We start from the raw sequence: 10650 nt of genomic DNA, 5'->3' as shown, positions 1-10650 counted from the left end.
ATTTTGTTCGCGTCTGTAAAATCTCGTCACTGACGTCTGATTGCAGTGTGAACGCACGTTAAATAAAAGTACGAATATTTGTTATTATACGGAACATATTCTTATTAAAGGGAGGGGGGGGCATGCGGACCCTCCGGTTCTCTCCCGTAAATCTTTTTAGATCGCGACATGCAGGCGCGGACGTGTTCTGACGTTTAACGGCGCCCTTCATCGCAGGTCTTCCTCACCTGCGCCGGAAACCTTTAACTTTCCATCGTATTTCCCCAAACTTCTCGTGTTGTAATTCTTGTTATTATTAGCTTTAATGTCGCGGCGCGTTTTCTTGGGAAAGGGAGGGACCCTCCTGAATATGTGATGGGGACCCGGCGGCCGCGGCTGGGCGGGGCTTCGTCGGGGGGGCGGGGCGCCGGGCGGGGTACACCCTCCTTCTCGGGGGTCCGGCGTGCTCGTGTGGAGTTGGCGGAGGCAGTCAGACAGGATTCCTTTGGGAAGGGGGACGCGACTCTCTCCCATCCGACCACGGCACCGGCGCGCAGGAGGGGGACCCGAGCAACTTGTCGCGGGGGGGACGCGACGATGACATTCTGACGCGACCGCGCTTCCCGTGAATCTCCACGCGCTCCGCCGCCCTCCCGGTCCCGGTGACAGCCCGGATATTCGCCGAGGAGCGCCGAGGCTCGGACACTTTTATTCCATCAAAAAAAATATATAACAACGGCAACATTTTTTTAAAATAGTTGTATTTTTGATTTATTTGCTGGGAGCGACGAGGACCCCGCGCGCGCCCCCCGTTTTTTCCCATGTTCGGGATCCAGGAGAGCATCCAGCGGAGTGGGAGTAGCTTAAAAGAGGAGCCGCTCGGGTCCGGGATGAACGCCGTCCGGACGTGGATGCAGGGCGCCGGGGTTCTGGACGCGAACACGGCCGCGCAGAGGTAAGAGCCGGACCCCCCCCCACGCCCACGGCTCCGGGACGGCTTCGTTTTATTAGGAACTTTTCTGGATTTCTTTAGGGTCCCCGCTCTCGCGTTTGCGCCTCGGCTCTCCGAAGGGAAAAAAAAAAAAAGTTGGGAGTTCGGAGGGTTGCCGGGATTTTTCCACCCCACGGGGCTTCAATTAAGAGGAGCGACCCTTAATTGCGCGTTTTTTTTTTATTTTCGGGTGGCTCTAACTGCACCTGTTCTGTGTGTCCGCAGCGGGGTGGGTCTGGCCCGGGCTCACTTCGAGAAGCAGCCGCCCTCGAACCTGCGCAAATCCAACTTCTTCCACTTCGTACTGGCTTTATATGACAGACAAGGGCAGCCCGTGGAAATCGAGAGGACGTCTTTCGTCGGTTTTGTTGAAAAGGAGAAGGTGGGTTTTGTTTAGCGTAAAATGTATTCATATTTTGTTTTATTTTACAAATATATTTAATATAGCCTTAAATATATTTGATGTCTTTTGACATGAGATATGTGCGCTGTCAATCTTTATCATAGGTTTAATGATTCATGATCACACGTATAACGGTAAAACTAATATGTGCTGTTATTAGTTTTAATATAACAATAATAAAAACAACAATAATAAAGCTTTTTAAAAAAATATACTTGGCTTTGAATTTCGTTTTTATCATTTTAATAAAACAAAATGCCACATTTAGTATTTTATTAGTGTAAATGTTTTGTTTTGTAAAAGGAAACATTTTGTCTAGTTTTAAAAATAAATCCCACTTTTTTTATGAATTTATTCCCCCTTAAATAAAAGCTTCTGTAATTTGCATATTAGTTTAAGCAATTTCGGGACTGTCCCATCAGCAATAATGATAAAACAATCATTATTTTATCTTCGTAGACTGATGCACATCAAATGCACACAATAATAAATGATTCAGATACACGTCTTATCTACATGTTTTAATTGGAAGGCAAGCAAACCATGTATATGTATTTATTTAAATCCTAAGGAAATGATCATTGCTTTTTGGCGTTATAATTTACAAAATACAAATTCAGCCAAAAAAAGTTGATTCCCTGGACCCGAGCCGTCCTCCGGATGAAACTTTTTTTTTTATTCCCAAGCTGACCCCTTTCCCGCTTCTCGAGCAGGAGTCCACCGGAGAAAAGACCAACAACGGGATCCACTACCGGCTCCAGCTGCTCTACAGCAACGGTGAGAGTCCGGCGCCCCGCACCCACATTTCCGTTCGATCCCCCCCAAAAAATCCCGGCCGACACCTGCGAGGCCCTCGGGGCTTCTGGTCAACTCAGCTCTCCAGGACAGAAAAGAGGATTCGACCGCAGAAAATAAAATAAAAAACCGGGGCACCGGTTGCTCGTTAGCTTTGATTGGTTATTATTATTATTAATATTATTATTATTATTTTTAATGAATGAATGATTTAATTTTGTGTAAATGGCGGAGTGGCTTCTGCCCTCACCCCGCGCTATTTAAACGTGGACGCACGGCAGCATTTATTATTCATTTCTGGATTTTCTGACGCCATTTATCTTAACGGATAATAAATCTGTCCATTCTTTTTTTATTTTCAATTCCGAAATTATGTCATATTTTCTGATGAATCAATTTGTTATACAGCTAGATTAATTTTTAACTAAATTTAATACGTGTGTGTTTAGAAAAGTAAAACCCCCAAAAATTCTCATCGCGTTATTGTCCGCATCGCTGCTGCGATTAATTACACTCGTGCCTGGCGTTATTGTAATATTATTATTGTCATTTTTTATTTTAACCGAGAAATGACAGTGGAATGGCAGGCCTGGGGGTTTGAAGTGGTTGTTGTTTTGTCGAGAGTGCGTGTGGATTGTTGGATGACGATCTAAGCAGGCATTGTGTGTGTGTGTGTGTGTGTGTGTGTGTTTCACATTATGAGACCATGACTGTCCTCCCTGACACTCTCTCTCTCTCTCTTTCTCTCTCTCTCTCTCTCTCTCTCAGGTATTAGGACAGAACAGGACTTTTATGTTCGGCTCATTGACTCCATGACAAAGCAGGTGAGGCTCATGGAACATTTTTCCACTCATTGTCCAGGACAAATGGATCAAAGTTCCGAGGCAGTGTGTGTGTGTGTGTGTGTGTGTGTGTGTGTGTGTGAAAGAGATGGCCGGTTATTTAGGATGGAATCAAGGCTCTTTCCTCAGAATGAAAAAAAGACAAATAACAACAACAACAGCAACAAAAATGCATCTGAATAAATGAATCATGGGCTCCACACCCATGAGCAGGAAACGGGTTTGAATCGAAAAGAAAGAGAGAAAGAAGAAGAAGATAAAAAAAAAAAAACCCAGCGCACTAGTAGTTTAAAAGAAGCCTCCACCGGTGCAGGAAGTGGCGGATGTTGTCTGTTTCCGTGGCTCGGGCCCGTGTTTTTTTTCGGGGAGGGGGTGAAGAGAGCGCTCATTCACGCTCGGCTTCACCCCTCTGAAGTGCGTATCATTCCAGAGCGGTTTACAGCAGGTAAAAACAACACTATTAGCGGCGGCCGTTTCCTGTCAGTGCTAACGGGGGCTGATGGGGTGGGCGTTTTCTAACAGGCTCCACTGCACTGCTGTGTGTGTGTGTGTGTGTGTGTGGGGGGGGGGGCAGATGTGATCTGATCATTAGCCGCCGCTGCCGTGGGTTGCGGGGAGATTTGGATTTCACAACAAGCTTTCTGCTGCCGGTTGCTTGGTGCTCCACCTGTGGGGCCGCGGCGAGGCTCATTAGTTTCGACGATGCCATGTCAAAAGCCACGCCCCCCCCTGCAAAGAGTCGTCCCCCCTCCTCTAATCCCCGTGGCACCAAGCAGGCCTTTCCCATCGGCGGACACATTTTGGCACGTCCCCATTCGCCCCCAGTGGTCACGAAAATAGCTGTGAGAACCCTGGCGAGTGCGCTTTTCGGGGCCTCGGTGGTAACTTGAGGTGTAAGAGTAGCCCGCGCCGAGATACCGCACAAAGAGTCCCACAAATGGCCACTCGCAGCGCCGGGTGAAAGATTTATGACCCGGCTGGACGAGGTGCATTTGAGAGGCCGGAGAGCGGCTTCGATATTCTGGGAGGGAAGAAGGAAGAGATCCCTCGCGGCCCGGCCGTTTCCAGAACGGCGCGTGAGTGGAAGTGGGGCCTGGTCCGTCTCCTTGGAAACGCCGCTGCCGTGGGACGGAGGAGCATCTCCCCGCGGCGCGGCATTTCGCTCCCTCAGGCCCAGACCAGTGCTGAGCGGCGCCTTCTGAACCGACTTCACCGGCGGTGTTCGCATCAAGAGCGGCAACGCTTTTTAAAAAAAAAATCTTTCTTCCTGCCACAGGCGAGGTGCCGTGGAGTTCCGAGGTGAACCTGAAAATGTAAAGTTCAGTTTTGCAAATGATTCAGGTTTTTTAGTCTTTGGCAGGACGCTGGTTCTGGCGCTGCAGTGACCGATGCTGCCGCGCCCCCGAACGGTTCCAGCCCCTTTGACCTTTGGTGGGAATCAAATACTATTGGTGTCCTAGACTTGGAAAAAAGTTTCTGGTCCATTACTGGGAGCTATTTTCTTAAAGAACGTCCATGATGGAAGCGAGACAGCAGCTCGTAAAGCAGACTCTACGGCACTGGAACTGTTCTGGTAGAACTGTTGCACAACGGCACTGATTCGTGCGGATCCGTACTAATCTGTGGTATATGAATGGGTACTGTGCGCCCCTGGAAGGGTAAGATGGGCCGTAAATACCGGCAAATCTTTCGTCCCACCAACCGGGTGACGAGGCTGAGACCAACCTATACCCCGACACCCCGGGGGACACTCTGTGTGTGTTTCGCGCGAAACGTACACGGGTGTGTGTGTGTGTGTGTGTGTGCGGCGCGGGCGGGGTGGGGTGCAGTTGTTGTCAAGGAAGAAAATGCGGCGCGATTGTGGATCCTGCACCAGCACCCAGGAATAAAGGAAGTGGCGCTCCTGTCTCGCGCGCTAACAAATGATGCTAACAGAGGGAGAAGTCCGCCCCCCGTGTATTTATAGCGACTTGTTTACACGCCTTCCTCTCCACTCGTCACTTCAAAGACTCTGAGGCAAACGGCGAATGAGGCTCGAAAAGTGCGCCGTGCCAGATGAAATATGTATTAAAACGCGCTTATTAATGCGCCGCGCTCGCGAGGGTGCTGGGCCACGGTTCCTGGTGGGGCGGGGTGGCTCGCGGGGCCAAAGGAATTTTCTTAGCCCCAATCCCACAGGCCAAGAATTTATGGGGCTGTAACAAGCCAAGGGGAAAGAAAACATTTTTCCGCGCATTTACGATATTGTCGTTCCTTTCTTGGAGGCCTTCACGTGTGTTTATTTTCAAAATGTTCTTCTTTTGTGCCCCCCATTCCCTGATAATGTCTGAAATGTAAATCCGCACTTATCTGTGCTGTTAACATGGCGGCTATCAAGGGCCTACTGACAAAATATTTGGTCACCAAACACTTGAACGCGCATAAACCAAACAGACAAAGGGCGTATTAATCTCCCGTATTAGGCATTTCCTGCCGTCCTGTGCTGATAGCGCGCTCGGGATCAGGTCAAGCCCATTTGTCAACACTGCAACGCTGCGACGGGAGAGTTGAACCGGCCAGTCTCCTTCAGCGGTGTCCTGCAGAACCGCAGAGCGCCGGTGTCACTTTGCGGTTCCTTTAAAAAAAAAAAAAAAAGAAAGAAAGAAAAAGAAAGTGTAGGTGGGTGCGGGGGCCGTTTTTTTTTTTTTTGATTGAAAGTCTGGCCAAAAATATCACTGCTGCGTTATTTATTTTCCTTAGTAATGAGTTCTCATTCTGTGCCCTTGTGTCCTCTGCGTCGCCTCAACCCTGTTTCTCGCTGTAGCTTCGAAAGTGCAGAAAGGCTGAGTCCCATTCAGAGGTAAGGAACTCTGTACCGAATCCACGCGGAAAAGAAAACGTGTAGGCCACAAAAATGGGATGGATGATCTATTGCAGATTTGCATTTTAATGCATGTGGCATATTCGCTAATGTCTCATTCACTAGGATAAAAAAGTTAATAATCTAAATGAATTTTTTGTACCGAGGGGCCTACATCTTCATGAGTGTTATGGGTATGGTTTACTTCTGAAACTCATGAAGACATACTTGATCTGACATTAGTCAACACTCCCCATGTGTTAAGTCTGATATAGCCCTAGCAAGATATGACCCTTGGTGTTTTAAAGCTGGAGACGCACTTTGTGACTTCATTGCACGACTAAAAATGTAGCCATTTTTTTTTTTTATGTTCGTAAGGCCAGGGATGGCAGTGCTTTTTTTTTTTTGGTGGAGGATAGAGATGAGGCCTAGTTGTGCTTTGGCAAGATAGATAAGGGCTGCGAGCGCGTCGCGCCGTAGCCGCTCCGCTGCCGACAGTGATGCATGCTGAGCGCATTTAGAAGACCTTGGCCCTCATTCCCTCAAAGTGAGAGCGTAACCGACAGAACAAATGTCTGGGGCATGCCAGCTACAGCGTTGCCAATAACGGTATCACTTTCTGCGGACCTTTTGTGCGCTCAAAGTATGTTTGAAAGGCGTTGCACAATGGCGCGGTTTCATCCCTTTGTTCGGTGTACTGGGGGCCATTGTCCGGTTACACGGCTAAATGTTGACTATGAGGCGTGGCGTCTGTACGCGTTACTTACCTTTCATGTGTTCACTGGCCCTGGCTCGGACGCGAGCAGGATCCGGGAATGACAGTCACCGGAACAAAGAGCAGCTTCGCTGGCACTGTGGGGGCAGTTTAAGTGGCCCGGAGACTGCGGGATGAGGTTCGGCGCTGGGATGGAGGTGTAAATGGGTTCGGGTGGGGCACTGAGGAGCTAGTGGAAGGCACAGCTGGTAGCCTTTCGCTGGGCAAAAGCAGCGATTTGCCAGCCCTGGAGGAAGAGTTGAGAAAAAACATGGTGTTCGGTGGGGCTGGGGGTACGGAGGGGGGGCTTGTTGGGAGGGTGAGAGCAAAGCTGAGAAATTTTCGGATATATGGGCGGCGCAGCCAGATGGTGCGCACTGTTCCAGTCTGGCATTCCAACTGCTCGCCACACCAAGTCCAAATGCCCGCACCCCTCCCCCACCATGTTACCTCACTGCACACCCCTCTATTTACCTCCATGGTGCACACACACACACACACACACACACAGACTGGCATGGAATCCTTGTTTCGCAGCCTTCCATGCTGGAATAGGTACACGGCAAACAATCCCAGGTTCAGCCCCCACCCAACAACGAGAACACCGCCCTTCGCCAATGGTGAGGAGGAGAGACGCTATCGTCCCCGTCACTCCCAAAAGCAGGGGAAACCAAGGCAGCAAACACCAGCTTTCCAGTGTTCCTGAGTGTCTCTGCAGCATGACTCATGAATATTTAAGGGTTGAGACGAAGGGTGGAGACATAACACTGTGAACCTGGGAAAAATATGACAAAAAATTGGAGAACAAATATGTCTCACATGTCACTTGGTCCTGAATGTTTGTGTCACCAATCAAACATTCCTTGGGCGAGAGCTCGACCCTCAGCCCACGATTTATCTCGTGTCGCTCTGTGCTAATAATCTTCCAATAGACATGCAGTAATTGCTTTATAATCACTCTGTAATAGTTGTAATCAAATCCTGCACTTTACATGCTGCGCTTACAAACCGGAACCCCCTACGGGAACTCATTAATACGTCAAAGTTCGGTCCGGCGTGGAGCAAAAGGCTAATAACAGCGTGCGGATTTATGCCCCGGCGGTATGGGCTGTTTGGACTGTTTGGACTGGAGTAATGTTGGTTAAGGTGGTCGGTGCGGCCCGCTCTAGTGTGCAGCTGTGGCCATGACAGGGGATGACTGGCCGGCATTCGGGATGCAGCATTCTGGGACGGAACGGCCGACTCGGCCGCGCACAATTCCCATGACTCACACGACTATTCATCACACACCCCTCTGCTCATCGAAGTAAATGCTGCTCCTCTGGGCTCTCTGGCCAAATGTGTGTGTGTGTGTGTGTGTGTGTGTGTGTGTGTGTGTGTATGTGTAAGAAGAACAAGCACAGGTTTGAAGGAATAGGAATAGGAAGGAATAGATCAAGTGAAGGAGAAGTTTCAGAATTTTGTTGTTTTAGTAACCATGATCTGCCTTGATTGTTATAACCATCGCCAACGAGCCATTACATAGTTATATACATATTTCATGCACAGTTATACAATGAAAATTAAAATAAAGAGAAAAAGTGCAATACAGTAAAGCGTATGTGGTATGGTCAGTGCGCTCATGCTGAGCAGTGTTTACTGTTTCTGAATTAGTATTTCTTTAATCTAAGGTAATTTATTAATACTCAAATGTGAAAACCACAAAATGATAAATAAATTCTTTGCCCTTTTAGCGTTCAGAATGACCACTCTCATGCTACCATTAAATCGGCTTCGGGAAATAAAGTCCGCTTTTCAAAGACTCACTGACCCACATGAGTTTCCATCGTCTCATTTTGCTCGAGACTTTGGCTGTATGTCCTGAGCGGTGTGTACGTAGCCTCGCTGTCCTCACTCGTGACTAATGTTGCCTTCTCTTCTCGTAGGCCATTATCTACGAGGGTCAGGACAAAAACCCCGAGATGTGCCGTGTGTTGCTGACCCACGAAATCATGTGCAGGTACGAGGTCTCCTCTGCTCTCCTCTCTGGCAGCATTACCTCTGTTTTAACTCATGGTGCAGAGGCGTCAGCGCTGCACACCAGTGCTAAGCAGGTCAGATCCTATCCCCTCGCGACTGAGAAGGGGAAAAAATGGAAAGGAAGGGAAAAAAGCAACAGAGGAGGAAGATGGGTTTTGCCATCAAATGCTGTGTCTTAATTTAAAATCCAAAGATGAATTTGCTTAAAAACTAGGTTGTGATGATAGACTCTCACCTATTTTTAGTAGCATTTTAGCAGCACCCCCCCCCACCACCACCTCCCTCCACCACCGGCCCCCAGCCCCCCTTAAACATATCCCACTGATCCCCGGTTAATTAGGACAAGCAGAAAGTCATTACTCAATTTGAATTTTCCTTTTCGTCTGGTTACAAATGTGCAGAGCCCAGCACCGTGACTATGAATTATAAGGAGACGCTTCCTAAGAAACACACTTAATACTCTCTCACACACACACTTACACACCAGGTCTTGTATATACATGTCAAAAATGTCTGTCTGTCGGTCTTTTTTTTATCTAAAATTTGGTCATTATATTCATGCATACACACAGTCCAGCATTACCATGTTTGTAGGTGGCATGAAAAAACCTACGCATTGTAATCAGCTATAAATAATTAAAAAATCCATCTAGCCCTTCACTTTAGTGATCAAAAGTGTATTTTGGCATTTTTATTTTACAATAATATTTGTTATATTGAATCTGTTAATAATGGTTAATGGCTAAATAATCTATCGGCTGTGATTCCGGACCGGTCACGTCTGTCTTTATGCAACTCGGCAGTACTGTGGGCCGAATGGAAAGAAGTGAAAGGGTCCTCTTTAACATATGTAAATCAAGCACGATATGATAACATAACACACACACACACACACACACACACACACACACACACACACACACCTTCCTTGCAGAACCAGAGACATCAGGGGATTACGAGTCCTGTCTTCAGCAGACTTGGCTCCCCTCCCCAGTTCTGGAGGATAGATATGTGCTGATTTGGCAAAGGAGGCCTGTGTGTGTATGTGGTGGGTGGGGTGCGAGGGGGGCTTCAAACGCAGCCTCAATTATAAGCAGAAAATTAGTCTGTTCTCCATTAATCAGTGGCGCTAATTGCCACACAGCACCATCAGCCATATGGTGCCCATCCAGCTTGCAGGCGCGGGACAGAAGTGCTTAGTGCTTTAATTTCACAAACTGACAAAACCGAGCGGAGGACCCCTTCCCGACGCTAGCGCTTCCCAAACTGAGAGGTTCTTCGTGGCCAAGGAGCCAAGCGGGCCGAGAAAAGTCATTAAAAACACGCTGTTCCGCAGACACCGGGTTGCGGAGTTTAGCGGAGTCTCTGTTCGAACACGGAGGGGAGTGGCTGCATCCTGTTAACCACGCAGCTCGGCAATTTGGGTTTAATTCTCGACAAAAACGCTACAGCAGGAAGGAAGAGTCGAGATTAAAGATCTGATTTCCTCTCCTTGTCCTATGGGAAGAGGCCGAGTTTGCAGAGAAAAAGACCCCCCCCCCCCCCAGACTAGCAGATCTGTTATAGGCATGTAGTAATTAGCATAATTTGTGTGCTTGTGTAGATAGTGTTTGTGTGTGTATGTATGTGTGTGTGTGTGTGGGGGGGAGAAGAGAGAAATCTCTCCTATGGGTGTCCCATGATGATTAGATTGTCATGTTATTATGGTGCTACACACACACACACACACACACACACACACACACAGTGTATACCCCAGTCTATGATCCACTGGGAGCCACATTGACCCAGTTGAAGCATACGGATTTGAGTGTGTGTGTGAAAGAAAGAAAGAGAATGTGAAAGATGGAGACAGAGGGAAGTGTGATAATGTGTGTGTGTGTGAGAGAGAGAGTGAGAGAGAAAGAGGTAAGATAGTGTGTTAGTGTATACAGAGCAGAGAGAGCCATTGTGAGGAGAGGGATTCAGTTAAATAGACTGAGTCGACCTCCAGCTCTGCTCTGGTTACTTTCTGTTCTCAGACACTGA

The 10650-nt window shown here is 48.0% G+C and overlaps 1 protein-coding gene across 2 annotated transcripts in view; it reads left to right on the top strand.

The window, feature by feature from the left end:
• Positions 1–461: 461 nt before the first annotated feature.
• ebf1b (EBF transcription factor 1b) overlaps positions 462–10650 on the top strand; it is a 107518-nt gene continuing 97329 nt past the window's right edge. For both annotated transcript variants that reach the window (XM_028983210.1, XM_028983209.1), the window contains exons 1-5: positions 462–934; positions 1196–1352; positions 2087–2150; positions 2937–2992; positions 8529–8602. In XM_028983210.1, coding sequence (XP_028839043.1) covers positions 801–934; positions 1196–1352; positions 2087–2150; positions 2937–2992; positions 8529–8602 — 485 coding nt within the window. In that variant the 5' untranslated portion in view covers positions 462–800. The remainder of the gene's footprint in view (positions 935–1195; positions 1353–2086; positions 2151–2936; positions 2993–8528; positions 8603–10650) is intronic.

Source organism: Denticeps clupeoides, chromosome 6, assembly GCF_900700375.1.
Source record: "Denticeps clupeoides chromosome 6, fDenClu1.1, whole genome shotgun sequence".
Taxonomy (NCBI): domain Eukaryota; kingdom Metazoa; phylum Chordata; class Actinopteri; order Clupeiformes; family Denticipitidae; genus Denticeps; species Denticeps clupeoides.
Note: the sequence above shows the minus strand (reverse complement) of the source record. Positions and strands in the feature narration are given on the sequence as shown.